At 44.7% G+C, this 18,914-nt stretch overlaps 2 protein-coding genes and 1 long non-coding RNA gene across 9 annotated transcripts in view; 1 reads left to right on the forward strand and 2 right to left on the reverse strand.

Moving 5' to 3' along the window:
• Positions 1-6,337, reverse strand: part of LOC146035676 (ras-like protein family member 11A-like) — a 67,652-nt gene extending 61,315 nt beyond the window's left edge. For 5 of the 7 annotated variants that reach the window (XR_014460691.1, XR_014460692.1, XR_014460693.1 and 2 more), the window contains exons 1-2: positions 6,014-6,333; positions 2,501-2,557 (exon numbers count right to left, since the gene is read on the reverse strand). Coding sequence is in view for 3 of the 7 variants with exons in the window: in XM_083159263.1 (XP_083015389.1) it covers positions 2,501-2,557; positions 6,014-6,134 (178 nt within the window). In the remaining 4 variants the exon portion in view is untranslated. Of the gene's footprint in view, positions 1-2,500; positions 2,558-2,895; positions 3,308-6,013 lie in introns of those variants that run through there. The other 2 variants (XM_083159265.1, XM_083159264.1) reach the window with 2 other exon arrangements.
• A 6,617-nt stretch (positions 6,338-12,954) lies between these two features.
• Positions 12,955-16,867, reverse strand: LOC146035679 (uncharacterized). Its single transcript, XR_014460694.1, has 2 exons — positions 16,664-16,867; positions 12,955-14,036 (listed from the first exon to the last, which is right to left on the reverse strand). It is a non-coding gene; the product is annotated as an uncharacterized LOC146035679 (long non-coding RNA).
• The window catches only part of LOC146035678 (ubiquitin carboxyl-terminal hydrolase 12-like), a 62,336-nt gene continuing 60,068 nt past the window's right edge, over positions 16,647-18,914 (forward strand). The window contains exon 1 of the mRNA XM_083159266.1: positions 16,647-16,857. Coding sequence (XP_083015392.1) covers positions 16,810-16,857 — 48 coding nt within the window. The 5' untranslated portion in view covers positions 16,647-16,809. The remainder of the gene's footprint in view (positions 16,858-18,914) is intronic.

Genomic DNA, 18,914 nt, shown 5'->3' on the forward strand with positions numbered 1-18,914 from the left:
CATTGTATTCTTACCACAAAGAGAAAATGATAGTATTTGACAACAATGTACCTCTTCCTATACTGCAGTTCCCACGTATAAGCAATGGTCATGTACTGAGTATTTCCTTCTGTGGGAACTGGTGTGATAATTACTGACCCAGAGAAATTCTCAGATCATAAACTAAAGGTAAATAGAAAAGCAAAAATACTGCATGTTGGATACAGTCATCTTTAACCCCCATCAGATATATTATTAAGCAGTGTTCTTCTATACACTGCTGCTAGTGTGTGTAACCTTTGTGCTGCTAATGGATGTCTGAGTGTAAAAATATATATACTTTATTGTCCGTATTGTAGTTGTGATAATAGCATCTGACACATTTGGTCAAGCTAATAAATTAATATTTAGCTGACACAATTGGCTATCATTCAAGAATTTGCATTATGAAGCAGGCAGTGTTGGGAAAATATGAGGAAGTACAAACTTATAGGCAGGAAATGGACCGTTGCTTGAACAAGTGACTTCAAAGTGGAACACAGAATACAGTAATGAGGGTTATGCCCGGGAGAAAATAAAAACAAAGATAAAAAAAAAAAAAACAGATGTGGGTGAATAGTTTGCAGAAAAATTTAGTTTTTACCTAGAACAACAATTCACACATTCCAGAATCAATTGGCAGACAAAATTTATTTGTCTCTAGAGAAAGCAATGATAAACCAAGCAGGACTATAACTAAGGCTGTGGGAGAGGGGCAACTGTACTGAACACAGAGGAGCCAAGGGAAGGGAATAGCTTAGGTTAATTAGGATACAGTTGAGGGCTAAGGGCCTACTCGCCTAGGGTTTAACATTTCTAGTTATGGCTTCAGGGGCGCAACTCCCAGAGGCAATTAAGATGCCTATCTCTGGGTAATAAGTCCAGAAGGGGCACCTGTATGTACAGCAGCAAATGTGTGGTTCACAGTGGGATCCTAATATGACCACTGCTCTTCCAACGGAACTCTGCAACGTATCCCCATAGTTAATTGACTCTATTCCAGGAGTCTTGCTAACACCTACAATAGGGATTGGGCAGCATCTGCCTGGTACCACTTAACCTGTGCTGCTGCTGGACTGTGAGATAGGATTCGCTGGTGAATGCTGATTTGTTCTTCTTTTTTTCTATTTTTAGGAGGAGGGGGCACCAAACTCCAACTTGCCTCTGGGCAATTGGGATGAACTTACATCTTACATCTCAATTGTTCCTGAATTTATCCAGCGATTGATTTATTTTATTTATTAACAGTTTCTTATATAGCGCATTCATTTTCCGCAGCGCTTTACAGAGAGAATACGTGGTACTTGTTTCCTAGCACGGCGCCCCCGATTTTGATTGTATTACATCTTATACAATCGCATTGCATCGCATGCAATATAGCGACATGCGATGCATGCAATGCGATGCGATCGTATACGATTTTTTATTGTACAAGCACCCTGATGGGTCCTTACAATGTTAAATGGTCCCCCATAGTCAACGCCACCCCCATGATCAACTCCAACCCAAAGCGTGGCGAGCGTAGCGAGTCCGCGACGGTCGTGGTATGCGTCCCCCGACCTTTTCATACCCCCACTATCCACGTCGGCATGGAGTTGATTTTAGAAGCGTGGCGAGCGGACACGGATTACTTTACATGTATTGCGCGTCCCCTCGCCACGCTTCGGGCTCGTATTCTGCGTCCCCTGGAGGAGCTCGCTGTGCTCGCCACACTTCGGGCACGGTGGCTCGCTGCGCTCGACACACTATCTAAAATCAATTCCACGCTGACGTGGATAGTGGGGGTATGAAAACGTCAGAGGACACGTACCGCCACCCCTCGCTGGCTCGCTGCGCTCGCCACGCTTCGGGTTGGCATTGATCCTGGGGGTGGCGTTGACTATGGGGGGCCATTTCACATTGTAAAGACCCATCAGAGTGCTTGTACAATCAAAAATCATATACGATCACATCGTATACCATTGTATACCATACGATGCGATGCAATATTTTATTGTACATACCATACCATCGTATACCTTATTTAGTGTTATGGTATACGATGCGATGGGCGCCGTTCTAGAAAACAAGTACTGAATATTTGAACACTCACATCAGTCCCTGCCCTAGTGGAGCTTACAGTCTATATTCCCTACACGCGCACACACAGATATTCTAGGGTTAATTTTCTTGAGAGCCAATTAACCTACCAGTATATTTTTGGATTGTGGGAGGAAACCGGGGTACCCGGAGTAAACCCACCCAAGTACGGGGAGAATATACAAACTCTGCACAGTTAGAGCCATGGTGGGAACTGAACCCATTACCTCAGCGCTGTGAGGCAGTAAAGCTAACAATTACACCATCCGTACTGCCCTGATTGATAATACAGAGATGGAGCAGACAGGAAAATCCAGACTTCCCTGCAAGCTGTGTTTTTTTTTTTTACAAAGCAGATGCTGGGCAATTGACCTTTCTCTCCACCCTCTTTGTTCAAACTTACCAGTGTTTGCTTCGTAGTCTCCAATAAACCTCTTTGTGAGGAATCTTACAACCAACGCTGGCACAAAGAGAAAGAAAGCGCTTGGTTAGTGCGAGTCTTGTAAGATTGCAAAATACAAATTTATTGACTCTTAAATGACTGCCTCACCGCATTTCTTTGCGGAGTCATTTGCGGGCTGTACACGAAAATGCATAAACTTTTTCGATAAAGGGACAGTGGGGGTTATCCAGCCCTGATCGCATGGTTGCAAATTCACAATGCAAGAAATTATCAAATTACTGTGCATGCCTATGGATTGTTCCACGCATGCCTGAGACAATCCTGCATTAAATACTGTTTTAATTGCTGGCAATATGCAAGGTGATTGACAGTAAGCAGGCGTTTATGGGTTTCACCTGGCCGTTTGAAGGGAGGGTGTGTGATGACAGCACCAGCCTCGATCCTCATGTTTCTGTCACGCTGGCTGAGTAAGTCCTTCGGCTACACACAGACTGCACACAGTTAGAAAATCATTGGATGGTGAGTGAGCTGAGAATGGATTTGCAGCTGATATTATATTATATTGCAGGCTTGAACAGGGTGGGATTTCCCTCAGAGTGGGCAGGGCTTTCTAATCACAGGGTGCTGCTAAATCGCACTGCAGCACAACTTCATGCAGATGTTAATAGATTATTATAGTCATTCTGTCAAATAATGGGTTCACAGTTTGTGAGAACTGGATTTAAAGATTAGTTTCCACTGTAGGAAATATAGAATTGTTGTTTTGCTTCACTAAAAATAATAATAATAATCATAATATTTATAATAATAATTTTATTCATATAGCAGTTTCTCCAACAAATTATGAAAGTGCTAAATATGTATAAATAATAAAACACAAATAATTTATATTGCTATACTACATTAGCAATGCTGTTGTGCACGGTGGCAGTGGTGTGCACCTGCCCTACTGTCATACAGGTGTCCTAAGGCAAGTTCAGGGAGGACAGAGACTTTTATACCACTATGTGTTCTTGAGCACTGAATATAACTTTTTGAAAAAATATTTTACAAAATAAACAAACCAACATTTTTCAATGCTAACTTGTCATGTCTTTACATTTTTATTTTAAATCATTGAGGGAAGGCTGGCTGGCAGTTTATCTGTCATAAAATTGAATTTTTTTATGTCATCCATTGGGAAAAGCAGGGCTGATCCAGGTTCAGTGTAAACGGCGCAGACCTGGGTCCGACCTTGGTCACAGTGCTTAATGGGGTATGAAGCTGGGTCCAACCCTGGAAACTCCCGTGTTCAAAGACTAGGGTCCCACCAGGGATTTTGGAGTAAAAGGGGTATTATTGTACTATTTAATGCTAAAACTCTTTTTATACATGGATCATTGAACCAGTCCCAGCACAACAAATACTGCTAATGCTTATACATGGTTCAAAAACATTTTCAAAAGATCAAGTCTCTAATACTGTAAATGTAATGCCCAATTTGTCATATATCCTATTAGCTTATATGTAGCGGCTCGCTGCATTAGCGGTGAACCTTGCTGTTCAGAGGAATCCTCAGTCAGAAGGTGGTGAGTATTTCTCCAGAACATAGAATAGGGTGAGCGGCTGGCAAGGGGGTTAAAAGGCGAGGATGGCTCGCCAACAACAAGCCATCCTCGCTATAAAAAACCCTAGAGTAATATATTACCACCTTAATATCAATATCAACAATAGTTGCAAAATATTAAAAGAGCAACTGTGATGTGGTTTGTTGTGACAAACTTCACAAATACGCTTATGCTAACCTCACACTACAGTTGAAAAATGGGTACTTGTTTCCTAGCAGGGCGCCCAGATTTCCTACGTACAGTAACGTAGTGAAATCACATCGCACCGCATGAGAGTTAATATGGTAAAACACCTAAAACACCACCACTATCCACGTCACCCCGAAGCGTGGCGAGCGCATCGAGCCCTGCCAGGGGCGGCGGAACGAGTCCTCCGACCTTTTTATACCCCCACTATCCACATCGGCGTGGAGTTGGTTATTATATAGTGTGGCGAGCGCAGCGAGACACAGAGCCCGAAGCGTTGTGAGCGCAGCAAGCCCCGTGAGGGGACGCGGAATACATGTAAAACAATTCGCGGGGCTCGCTACGCTTTGGGTTCGGTGACTCGCTGCGCTCGTCACACTATATAACATCAACTCCATGCCGACGTAGATAGTGAGGGTATGAAAAGGTCGGAGGACTCGTTCCGCCGCCCCTGGCAGGGCTCGATGCGCTCGCCACGCTTCGGGGTGCTGTGCAGAGTGGTGCTGTTTTAGGTGTTTCACCATATGAACTACTGAGATCGCATCTCACATCTCGCACCACAAAAAAGGGCCATGCGATGCGATGCGATGTGCGATTTCACTCAGGGTGCAGTGAATAAATTAACTACTGAGATCGCATCACACATCGCATCGCAAGGCACAAAAAGCCATGCGATGCGATTTCACTACGCAGAATAGCCCACTAAGCAAATAGCTTAGTGGGCGCCCTGCTAGGAAACAAGTACCGAAAAAAGGCATATATAGCACTAACTTTACATGTTCACGATGGCCAAGATTTTATCTTGGTTTTCTTTGCTGGTTTTTTATATGCAGATAAAATTACCTCATATTACTAAAACTTGTCCAACTATAAAAAGAACATAAATGTATACTACATAAAATAAGTTGTGTTACTGTCTAAAAGGTTTATCTATAACGGTGAATATATGTTATAGGAGGCCTATAACTCAGAGATTGTAAATTTCCAGAAGCAGTGCCTCCTAACATTCATTTTCAATGTACAGTATGTTTCTGCACTAATGTCTTCCACATTTTCCCCCCGATTTTGGAATATGCTGGAGCTATATACCATACACATATATAAACTCCACAGATGTGTCACAGTAATAAAAATAATTAAATAGATGAATAAATAATGTTTTCGCCAATAAAAGATAATGGTTCACATTTGTAAGCAGAAAACATGGCACGTTGTACCTTGTGCTTTATTCTAGGCTGCGAACCCTAAACTCATAGAAGGAATTTTTGTGATTGCAGTTGTCGAATTGTCATTGAGGTTCAATCATATCTCTTAATGCTTTATGATGTAACTCAGTTCCCCCCCCCCCCCCAAAAAAAAAATCAACAAAAACAGTAACGTTAAGAAAAAGGTTTATGTACAATAAAAGACACTAAATATAGATACATAAGTAAAATAAAAAAATTGCAGACTTTCTAACATAGGCAAAACCCAGCGTTGTGATGCATCTTCTCCGATTTATCCCTACAATCTTAATTAACTGCAGTATAGACATTCAGAAATCAATAAGTTGCTAGTACAGAGAATCGACCTTATAGATCATTAATACAGTTTAATTATTTTGATTTCTTTCATTACTTTAAGCAACAGAGAGGGAAATTTAATATAGCAAGTAAACCTGGAACAAAATCAATCAGATAACAGTATTTTAATTCAACCAGAAGGGTTTTTAAAGTCTTACCTGTTTTCCCAACACCACTGCTCCCCAGAACCACGATTTTGATATTCCTGTTAGGATCACAGTCCAGGAGAGGGTATTCGGGGATAGGAACTAGTAGATAGTTGTGGGAATACTGGGACATAGTCACCAGGGACAATTACAGACAACTATCCAATTAGGATGATGAAGTATTATTATTAAGTTCCACAGCTTCTGGAAACGAATAACATTGTTTGAAAGTAGGTCAAGCTGCTGCGACCTCCCCAAGCAGGACCAACTGTCCTCAAACTGAGGGACTTGTTCAAAGGCAGAAGGGAACTTCTCTCACCCAGCCTGAGTGAAAACTGATTCCTACACATCTCTGGCCAATCAGAATGTTCGCTTTGACATTCCACGGGGAGGGGATCTGGGAATCAGTGATTTTAACTGTATCTCCTCAGCTTTTTCTTTAGATAACTTTCTATACATCCCTATTGTCCCAGAAGATTGAGTGCAACAATTAAAGGAGCATTTATTAAATATAATGGATGTGCATAAATCCACTGCACTGCTATACTTTTATTTGTTTCTATATATATATATATATATATATATATATATATATATATATTGCAACCCATATGTGGCGGTGGCACCCAGAGGATGAATTCATTGTGAGGTGTGCATAGTCTTCGTTAAACCATTTTATATATGTGTGGTGTAAAACTTGGCAAATCAGCCCTGTACTATGCCTCTGGTTAAGTTTGATAAATATAGAAATAACTACCAAATATTGAAATGCTTTTTTGACATAAGGAATTTATATCCAAGTGTATTTTAAAAGCAATGAAATATTACTGTGGGTTTGACTCCCATATCCTAGCACACAGCATTTAATATGGTGTAAAGAAATGGTTAAATAGAAACTGTCTTTCAGTTTGAGAAAGAGTTCAAGCTTCAGTGATTTAATCCTTATTCTTCTCAGACGCCCTGCTAGAGGGAGACAGAGAACAATAAAGCCCCAAGTCTGTGAGTCAGTTGTAAAACATTCCGCCTTTCACACACTATAATATTCAGCATTACAGACTTGTCCTTTGCCCAGAAACACAACCTTTTTCTCAGTGGCTGGCATAGTGGTTTGCCTTAAAAAAAAAACTATTCACATTTATATTTAGAAAGTGAAAAATCAACATATTTCTTTACATGAAAAATAGCATAAATCACCACTTACTTTCATAAGGCAAGTTTCTTCTTCTTCTAGTCAACCTTTCTCTGAATGCTAAGAGAGATAAATTTATTTTCACCCACAAATCTCCGCAGGAGGTACTAGTCCAGGGAGGATGACCTTTCACCTCCATCAGGTTGCCCAATGACACAGTGGTTAGCGATGTTTCTTCAAAGCACTGGGGTCGTAGGTTAGAGTAAGTTTACTGAATTTCTATATTCTCCATTACTAGGTTTTTCTTCGGTCCCCCCCCCCAATCCAAAGACATATTGGTGGGTGACTTGTTTCTGACAGTAGTGTGTCTGTGTGGTAAGCTCCACTGCTAAGTAATATGTAAATGATATACAAAACCCTGTCAATAACTAAGAAATTTGTGAAGCACATGAATAGATGTATAGCTGCATGGTAGTCATGGGATACTCTGATGTGTTTAACATAATCGGCACAAATACCGAAGGTACAACTGAGAACACAAAGTAAGGGAGTTTGGCAGTGTGCAACATGGATATGCTCACACTGCATAGGTGCAGATTCTGTGGGTGCTTGAGGGCCCGAGCACCCACGGAAATTGATGAACACCCACCCGCTCAGCAGCGGCCCACTTGCCCATGTCCCACTGCACTCCCCCTCCCTAGTCGCTGGCACAGGTACTGTGTGGGCATTTATGTACCTGCACTGTGGGGGAATTTATGTATTTGGCACTGTGGGGGCATTTATGTATTTGACACTGTGGGGGCATTTATGTATTTGACACTGGGGGGGGGGGATTTTTGTACCTGCACTGTGGGTAGCATTTATGTATTTGGCACTGTTGCCATATTTGAATATTGGAGACAACTGTGCTGTGTAATATAAATCAGTATTATTTTGTGGCCACGCCCCTTTCACATGAAGCCACTCCCCTATATTTTTGGCTTGACCACCCACCAGCAAAAACATAAAATCGGCACCTATGTCACACTGTACAGATCATAGCATGCAGTAAGGTACATTAAGGCGTTAGCCCTGTTCGGATAGCACAAAGTGCTGAAGCAGACACACATACATACTGACACTGTGGTAACTCTGAGCTCAAAATTGAGATGAGACGAGCACTGGTGCGCGCTCCCGCATCATTGCTGTCCGCCACGCGACCTGTTTTACAGGCCGAGTTAACCACTTTCCATAGTCTCCTACTATGGAAAGTGGTTCAACCCCTGTGCAAATTGCTGGGCCAGGTGAAAATCCTTCAGTGTGTATGCTCTGAGCTATTTATCAGCCATACACACAAACTGGGCAAAACTGCATGTTTAAAGTCTGGGCTCTCCATACAAAGTGAATGGTTTGCTGTAGCCCTACCCTCCAGAAAATAAGAAGATCACTAATTATACAGTAGGAGCAAGTTTCATCTTTGCTCCTTTGTCCATGGCTATTCTATTGTTCTCAGCTGCAATACAATATGTATTGCAGCTGAGAACAATAGAATAGCCATGGCCAAAGATGAAACTTGCTCCTACTGTATGTTTACAAGTGCATGATTATTCATTGGGAGGAGTGTACCAATGGTTCTTCATTGAGTCTCTACAGATTGTCCCCTACGTTTCACATACACAGGGGGTGCACATATGAGAATCTGCTAAAACCCCTATTGAGACTCGTGTTAAGTTAACATGGATTTTCTAATTAAATAGCAAAAAGTTGAGACTGTGTTTTTTTTTTAGCCACAATAACCAGTTTTTGGCCAACTTGCAAATTTTGTTTAGCCATTTAACGAATAGGTACTATTCCTTATAGATTGTAAGCTTGCAAATACAGCCTTCTTAACCGGGGTGTAACTAGACATTCGTAGGCCCCATAGCAAAAGTTTATAAGGGCCCCCTATTTAGCAACTGATGGTAATACATGTAATTAGCACATACACATACAAATTAGTAAAAATGGGCCCCCTTCAGCTCTGGGCCCAATAGCAGCTGCACCCCTTGCATCTATGGTAGTTACGCCCTTGCTTCTTAATACTGTAGACATACTTACAAAAGTGTAAAGGTGACCATACGGTACAATTGCGGGGTGCTCCGGCACACATTTCATCACACTGCTCAAAATGTATATGCTGCACATACTTTTTTATACTAGATTGCATCTCATTGCATTGCAAAATTTGTGCAATGCGATCTAGTCCAAATTGCATACAATAATTGTATAGGCACCTTTAAAGATGGAGCTCCAACTTTGAGTTCACAATAAAAGTAAACAAAAAGTGTATTTTCTCTTATGTCTTACCTTTTGTACCAGTTCTTTTATATGGTATATATATATCACATATATATCCATTATAGTACCCTTGATACTATATTGAGCCTTTGGGTTTTTGAGTCCCAAGTGCATAATTTTGCATTTTTTAGCATTAAACTGTAGTTGCCATGCTCTTCAACAATTCTAAAGTTTACTTTGATCATCAGTCATTTGGTTTACCCCTCCTGGTGTGTCTACTCTGTTGCCTATCTTTGTGTCATCTGCAAAAATAAGGAATTTGGTACTCACCGGTGATTCCCTTTCACCGAATCAGCAGGGGCCACTGCAGTCAAGACGTATGGGATAGTGTAGGTGTTCTGAAGGAGTAGCACTTTAAGTAAAAAAACTTCACGTTACAGGCTCCTCCCTACTCTATCCCCCCCAGGACTCCAGTCTTAGAAAAACTGTGTCCGAGAGGAGATGAGCGACCGGAGCCTCCGGCAAAGACAAAAGAAAACCGAAAAAGCCCAAGGACACCACTTAACCAACACTTATAACTCATTCAACCAACCAAAAAAAAATAATAGAATGACGCCAAAACAGGATGGCAGGAGGACTAGCCTCGGGAGGGCGTGCAGTGGCCCCTGCTGATTCGGTGAAAGGGAATTACCGGTGAGTACCAAATTCCTTATTTCACCTTCATGCAGCAGGGGCCACTGCAGTCAAGACGTATGGGATAATACCCAAGCACTACTCCCGGGCGGGAGAGCGCTGGGACTCCTGCAAAACCGCTTTCCCAAACGACATTGCTGTACTAGCAAAAGTGTCAAATCTGTAAAAACGTGCAAAAGTGTTCGCACCGGCCCAGGTGGCTGCTCTACAAATCTGAGTCAAAGGAACCCCTCTGGCCACAGCCCAAGAGGTACTCACCGACCTAGTAGAATGAGCCAAAACAGTACCCGGCAGCGTTTGATTACAATGACGATATGCCTCACGGATTGTGAGACAAATCCACCTGGCCAAGGTCTGTTTCGACGCAGGCCACCCCCTTTTGACTGCGTCGTACAAAACAAAAAGACAATCTGATTTTCGCACAGCCTTCGTACGAGAAACATAAATTCTCAGAGTCCGAACTACATCCAGCAAACTATCGTCCCCTGAGAGAGCTGGAGCCACTATGGGTTCGTTTACATGAAAAGACGATACCACCTTAGGCAGAAAACCCTTAGATGTACGAAACTCTGCCCTATTATTGTGAAAAATCAGGAAAGGTGGCTTGCATGACAAAGCCCCTAACTCTGAAACACGACGAGCCGAAGCCAAAGCCAAAAGTATGACTGTCTTCCAGGTCAGAAATTTCAAATCTGTAGACTGTAAAGGCTCAAACACGTCAGATTTAAGAAACGACAAAACAATGGATAAATACCAAGGCTCTGTAGGAGCTGAAAACGGAGGTTGGATACGCAACACTCCCTTCAAAAAAGTTTGAACCTCAGGAATCAAAGCCAAACGGCGGTGAAAGAAAACAGAGAGAGCTGCGATTTGAACTTTCAAAGAAGCCAACCGCAACCCAGCCGACAAACCTGTCTGCAAGAATTCCAAAAGCCTGGCCAAATTAAATACAGCCTTTGGTGCACCTCTAGATTCGCACCACCTCACGTATGCTTTCCAAATCCGATAATAATGAGAAGAAGTAACCTCCTTCCTTGCTCTGATCATTGTAGGAATTACCGACTGTGGAATACCTCTTCTTTTGAGCAGCTCGGCCTCAACAGCCAAGCCGTCAAACGAAGACGAGCTAAGTCTGGGTAGACGAACGGACCCTGTTGTAACAGGTCGGATCTCAGAGGAAGTCGCCAAGGCCTGTCTATCAGTAAGCTCTGAAGGACTGAATACCACGATCTCCTTGGCCAATCCGGGGCCACTAGAATGACTGTGGCGGCTTCCTGTTTCACCCGTTTGAGTACCCTTGGAATCAAGGGAAACGGGGGGAACAAATAGATGAGGTCGTAGGCCCACGGCACTGCCAAAGCGTCCACTGCCACTGCAGCAGGGTCAAGAGACCTGGCACAGTACGCTGGAAGTTGATGATTCAATTTGGAAGCCATGAGGTCTATCTGAGGAATTCCCCACCTCCTGGTTATCATGCTGAAAACTTCCTTGTTGAGGGTCCACTCCCAGGATGGAAGTCCTGGCGGCTGAGGAAATCCGCTTCCCAATTTTCCACTCCTGGAATGAAACTTGCTGACAAATCGAGTGCATTGATCTCTGCCCATTCCAGAATGGGACGAACCTCCTTCATTGCTGCTCGACTCCTGGTTCCGCCCTGACGGTTTATGTATGCGACAGCCGTCGCATTGTCGGACTGGATTCTCACCGCCTTTCCTACAAGCAGGTCGTGAGCCTGAAACAAGGCCCACCTGATTGCTCTCAATTCCAGCACATTGATCGAAAGACTCGACTCCTGGGCGGACCAACGACCCTGGAAAGTGTGACCCTGCGTCACCGCCCCCCAGCCCCGCAGGCTGGCGTCTGTCGTGACCACAGTCCACGTGTAGGAACTGAAGCTGCGTCCCTGCAGCAAATTGTCCATGTTGAGCCACCACTGGAGAGATCTTCGCGCCTCCTGGCTTAGAATGATGGTCCTGTGCAGATGTAGATGGGACCCGGACCATTGGGACAACATGCTCCACTGAAAAGCTCTTGAGTGGAATCTGCCATAGGGAAGAGCCTAGAAAGAAGCTACCATCAGACCCAGTAATCTGGTGCACAGATGCACAGACACCCTGCGAGGGAGCAGAACTTGTCTGACCCTCCTCTGAAGAGTTAACGCCTTCTCCCTCGGCAGAAACACTCTCTCCAACCTGGTGTCGAAGATGAGACCCAGGAACAAACGTCTCTGTTTCGGTAGTAGTTGAGACTTTTTGAAATTTAGAATCCACCCATTCTGAACTAGGAATTGGCAAGTCAGCAAAGCATCCCTCTCCAGCTTCTCCGGAGAAAATTTGCGGGTTGCCGTCGGGCACCTGTCTGTCAGCGTTTTGACAGTCGGGATCCCAACGTCGGGTAAATGACAGCACCCGGACCGGTCTTGGTTTCAAAAATACAAGGGACAAAAAAACTGGGGGACCACCATATTTTAGAACCAGTACCGGGCTCCAACAGCCCACGATGTAATGCCACAGCCGGGGACACTTTTTACATAAGGTCCACTGGCCTTACAATGCGCACCATGGCTGGTCAGCCCTGGGCAGGGTACCTGGGAGAGTGGGGACTCCCTCAATAAAGGGGTCCCCCCCAGGCTTCACCTGTCCATGGCTGAAGCCCGGGGCTGTCCCCAGGGTTCCTGGCCGGTGGATGCCGAGGTGATAAAATAAATAAATAAAAACATTGCTTTTTAAGGGTGAACTATAAGTCACAGCAGGCCTCCCCTATATGCGGGGACTTGACGAACCGCAACTCCCAGCATGCGGGGCATTAATGGGCCCTCTTGGACTTGTAGTTCACCTGTAAGAAGAATGTTTAAAGAAAAACACAGACACAAAAGTGAAAAGTAAAAAGAATTTTATGATCACTGGAGTCAGATATAAATCATTTTCTCCAGATTACAAAAAAAGACCTGGCGCTTCAATGTAAATGTATATATGAATTGATTCCTTTTAATATATATAAATAAATAATGGGTATTTATTAGTAACCTAATTACCCGCTGCTGCAGATACCACCTGTGGGTTATGCCATACCCACGTTTAAACACACAGAAGAAAAAAACAACAATGGTGGATCATGCGCTGCTGGGTAAATTATATCTATTTAAACTCTGATTAGTACTGCTGAGATAGAATGAAAGCCGGACACACTGTTTTATATTTAGTAGCAATTAATAGAAAATAACATAAGATCTAAAATAATACACATTTATAAAAGACACATTACATAAGTAGATATAAAGACACAATTTTGAAAGGTAAGTTATAAAAACTTGATTAATAGCAATGGACGTTTTTTAAGGGGGGGTCTCCTGAAATAGGTCTCCTGAAAAATGGGGGTCTCCTGAAAAATGATTAATACACGTATCCACACGCTGTCAGTGTATATATGGCAACAAAGTCCAATAACAGGTGAGCAAGTGAGCTGCAGTATGTGCACAATAAATGGCAGTCCTTAAGCGTGTAAGCAGACACGCAATTTGAGAATATTCAGCCATAGTAGTATAAGTGCAGAGATAGACGGTATGCAGTATTATGTTCAGAAATCCTTTTTGTTCACTTAAACGCTCACTGGTACTTTTAACTCTGGAATATTTATGGAGGTGATAGTGCGGTTATCTCACAACTTAGATGGCGGCCAGTGCCGTTTGCTGAGCCGCCGCAGTTCAGTTGGTGCTGGTCGGTGATAATCCCGAGCGGGGTGTCCCCAGCATAAGCCGGCAGCCTCTGTTTCCCCACGTGCGGCAAAGCTGTCCAGAGAATCGGCTGTGAATGTCCACGCCGGCGGGAGATAGAAATGGAGCGTCAGATGGTGATAGACGCAGCTGCGGTGTACAGGAAATCAGGAGATACCAACAGGAGACCCAAACGTCCAGGAGTGGTGACGTCAACGCGTTTCGTTTCCTTGGTTATCGGGAAACTTTCTCAAGACGGAGTGAAGACAAAAGTGAAAAGTAAAACTTTATTACACATACACAAATTCTACACCATTATATATATTATATACCATATATATTATAATCCAGGCTCCAGCGGTGGGGATGTGCTGCAGCTCACCCCACACTGACTGCGGAGTGAGCCGGCTTCCTCCTTGCTAATGACAGCACAGAGACACCGCTGGAGGCTGGATTGGAAAGATGTGGTGCGTGCAAGCATATACAAAGTGACTCTCAGGTCACTTATAGACACGTACACATTCGGACAGAAATGGGTGGGGAGCGAACATCCGGTGATTAGGGATGGCCATCGACCATAGACGATTCAAAATCATCGATGGTTTGTGGCCGATGTTGAATACTTTTGCCATCGATGGGGGAGAACCAGATGGATTCCCTCCATCGATGGCACAGCAAAACAATGTTTTGCTGTTTTTTTTCAAAGTGCCGGGGCACGGAGCATAGCTTCACCCCCGACAACCATGAAGACCTGCCCCGTGTTCTGATTGGCACACAGGCCAATCAGCTAAACACAATGGATGACCATCGATAGTTAAAAATATTGATGATCATTAATTGCATAGTTTAGCACTATCGATGGCCAGTTGCATTATTGTCATCAATGGCAACCATCGATGGCAATGGCAACAATGGCCATCCCTACCAGTGATGTCTGCTACCTGCCCATGGCACCCATGTCAAGCAGTGATTACCATGGGAACGCCCATGGGCAAGTACCGTGGCACGCTGCCCCCACCGCCCACAATGTTGGGTGCGTGCAACCGGCGAATAGTTTGTTCGCCGTGGCCACACACACCCGGCATATGCAAATTAAATGTGCACATATGCAAAACATTAAGCTTGCATGGGAATTCACATGTGAGCATACGGACCTGAATATGGTTCTTAACATGTACATACCCCATCGCAGTCAACCACATACCTCATTGTTAGTTGCCTAGCACTAGACAACCCAATATACATATTGGGCCTGATTCAAATTCATTCGGTACTGCGTGCATTCGCGGCGACCATGGGGTGCACCCATGCCGGCATGGGGGGGGGGGGGGGTTTCTGGTTCATGGGCGTTCCCATGAGAACGCTGGGCGTTCTCATGGTAATGAGGAAGTGACGCGGTGTGGGGGGCGGGTAGCTGACATCACCGGATGTCAGCTGCCCGCCTATATCCACACCAGCGTGCACGCAAATGTAAGTAACTGAAAAGTCACTTATATATGCGTGCGTGCACGCTAAACATCATTCGATGGTCAGTGACCATCGAAAGATGTGGGCGGTTACCCGATCCATGCGAATGGATGTTATGCAAAATATCCATTTGCAGCTGCTGGGGCAAAGCCGCACTTTGAGGGGGCGGTCGTTCGCCGGGCGGGGTTTGGTGGACTCGCAAGGCTGCGAATTTGCAGCCTTGCGAATCAACCTGAATAAACCCCATAGAAACGCCTGTCCTATTGTACATATCTCATGAGCACTGACCATACTATTTTGCCTTTCACATTGCACAGAACAATTAACGCATACTTGCATAGTATAACATATTAGGCTACCCGATTACCCATCTTTCCCACATTCACTGTTACAATGTAAAGTTCCCTTGTTTGCAAGCCCACTAATAGTGCCATCCATTTTGCTATGCAATACAATCCCACTGGCCACCTTTAATCACCCACATAACAATTGTGGCTTAACTACACAGAATTTCACAGCAATAAGAACCATTTGACCCATCCACACCTAGTGCACATGCCACTTAACCTCCCAGTATAATTTTGGAGTGTTGGAGGAAACTAAAGTACCCAGAAAAAACCCACCCAAGCACAGGGGGAATTATACAAACTCTGCACAGGCAGGACCATAGTGGGAATGGCAACCATGATGCCATCATCGCTGTGAGGCAGTAATGCTAACAATGACAAGATTGTCCTAGAGAACTTCTACAGGCACAGCAATGACACAGACGTTTACAGTATTCCCCACAATGACGGAGTAGTTCGAGTTTGTCCCAGAATAATTAGTAATTACAGCAAGCTTGTGGTGTAACGCAGCCATGCGCAGGCAGGGAGAAAAGGTGTAGATGCTGGATCCCCAGATGGCAGCTGAGCACGGCGTGTGAGCAACCCTGTATGACCACTGTAGTGTATACGGAGTATAGACAGCTAGCACGGTTGAGACTAGTTCCCCTTCACCGTAAGGACCTGGGGAGGAGATGGGGCAGGGAGAGGAGGAGCAAGTTCAGAAGAAGGGACCCAAATGGACCCTCGCATAGCTCGCTTCGCTCGCAATGCTTCGGGCACGGTGGCTCGCTTCGCTCGCCACAGCTTTAATAACCTCCTCAACACCCTAGTGGATGGTAGGGCATGAAATACCGCCTGTCGGCACATGTCGGCTCAAAAAAAAGTTGTCTTGTTCTGACCTTGCGCCCCCTCTCCCGCCCCCTCTCCTCCCCAGGTCCTTACGGCGAAGGGGAACTAGCTGCTACCCAGCTTTTTAGCACTAGCTGGTAGCTAGTAGTACTGGTGTCTGTGTCGCCCACAGGCTCCTCCGCTCCACTGACAGTCCTGCCTCACGCCCCTCCTCGTCCGGAACCACTGACCTGGGAACTCTCCTGCAGCAGCTCTTGTTCCCGGCCGGCTGACTTTCAATGTAGCACAGTAGCTGGCGGAGCGCTTTCCCAGTGACCCTGTTGCGGCTGTCAGGGGCCGAGCTCCGGTTCATCATGGCGACTACGGAGGAAGGCGGATGGACGTACTGATGACCGTCCGTAAGATCGCCTCGATCTGTACGATGGTAAGTGAGGAGGGCGCCGGGTGAGGGCAGGCGGCGCCCTGCTGGCTGTAAACACGGAGGCAGCTGGCGGGGAGTGGGGGCTAAGAGACAGAGGTGTGTGATGGGTGTGGGGATCCCATCTGACATATCAGCTCTGCTCAGGTAATAGCCCCCCCCCCCATCTCCAGCCCTGTCTGGCCTCATGCTCCTGCTTCTCATTTTACTAATGTAGTTTTTATTTGGCTGGTTTTATGTTGATGATGGTGATGGTCATTGGAGATATGCAATGCATTGCCTATGCTGGGATGAGTCTCTGTACACAGGCTGTCTGTTCTGGTGGGGAAAATGCAATATTTGCTGACTGTAAATGTGCATTGAATGGGCGGTGTGCATCACTTTGTTACAGCTGCAACTGTGGTTCCATATTTATATTCTTTGATGTCTGGCATGGTAGCTAGATGACGAGTATGTTGCAACAGGTGATATATATATTTATTAGTGCATGGGACTGGGTGCTGAAAATGTTTAATGGCCAATACTGAGGAGGAGCCCAGTGATGTGTGGGTGTGCTAGAGCAATGTGCGGGTGTTCACTCACACCATCACCCCCACTGATACCTAAATATCGACTAGCGTTTATGGTTGACCGATAAACTGATGCGCAGTCCTGCATTGCCGCCATCTCCTACTGTGAAAATCGCTCAGCGTGTATGCACTGAGCGATTTATTGGCCATCGATTTTCATTACATCATTTAGCATACACAAAACGGCCAGTGTGTGTGTGTGTGCACCTTTTGATTTACTGTTGTGAATTAGCATCACTGACCCACTTGATTGCAGTTTGGTACCACTATAAAGTAATGGTTGTTATGAATTGCAGCTTTTAGGAATGACAGTGAGCCTAATTCAGATGGGGGTGGTATAGGGGTCCGACAGTCGGGATCCCGACTGGCCGGACCCAGACAGCATGGTGAGAGCAACTAAGCCCCTTGCGGGCATGGTGGCTTGCTACGTAAGCCACCTATTCCATTCTCCCTCTATAGGGGTCGTGGACCCCCATGAGGGAAAATAGTAGGTGGCCGTCGGGAACCCTGCTTTCGGTGTTTTGACAGTCGGTATCCCGACGTCGGGTAAATGCCTGTCGGGACCCCGTCCGGCACCCTTTCAGATGTGCTTGAGTTCTATATGGTAATGCAGCAGGAGGCATCTATTACAAGCAGATGTCTCCTGCTGCTGTAGTGATCTGAGTTGCATCCTGGGACGCAGGATCATCCCAGCACCATCGGACGGCTTGCAGTGCTCATGGTGCCACAGAGGTCATTGACAACCCCCCCCCCCATAAATCATGCCGACACATCCTTGTTTTCACAAGCAGAGACTATTGCCACCTGAAAATGGCAGCAGACTGTCAACCTCTGACAGACTGCTGCTGTTCTGTATAATGTTTCTCAGGACCAGTTCAAGTGCGCGCAGTATGAGTTCTGTGTATGCGCTGTACTTTGCAAATTAGAATGCAGAATCCATCCACATCTAAATAACCCCAAATATTTAACATGGGAAACCCCCTTTTGTATCATTAAGGTCTACGCACAGCATAATGATGGTACTTGATTTCATCGGGCGTGGTTCAATTGTTTAAGCCTCCAATACCTAGTAAATGGCACCCGATGCAGCTATTCAATTGATACTCAATTCGGGCGTGATCAGCTGCCAGCGCCTGTATTTCAGTTCACACCCCCTGCTGGCGTTTAATAGTTATTACCAAAAAGTGACCCATTTGACTGCTTAAATAAAAATTTTCGTGTCATGCCCATTACTTTTTGTTGGGTTTAGCTGCTTTAAAAAGCTAAATCTGACCACTCTGGGTCTAATGAAATATAAGTAATTAAATATCGCCCCGATCTCCCTTTACTTTAGGTGGAAGAAATAAAACGATTGAATCCTGCCCAAATAATGTAATTAACAAAACTTTCATAATATTCTCTGTGCTAATAACAGATAACCAATAATATTGTTATCTACAAAGCGGCTTATTTGATGCAGCAAAATATATCTGAGAATGATAATAAAGTATAGTA

This window comes from Crinia signifera, chromosome 9 (assembly GCF_055691185.1).
Source record: "Crinia signifera chromosome 9, ASM5569118v1, whole genome shotgun sequence".
NCBI lineage: Eukaryota > Metazoa > Chordata > Amphibia > Anura > Myobatrachidae > Crinia > Crinia signifera.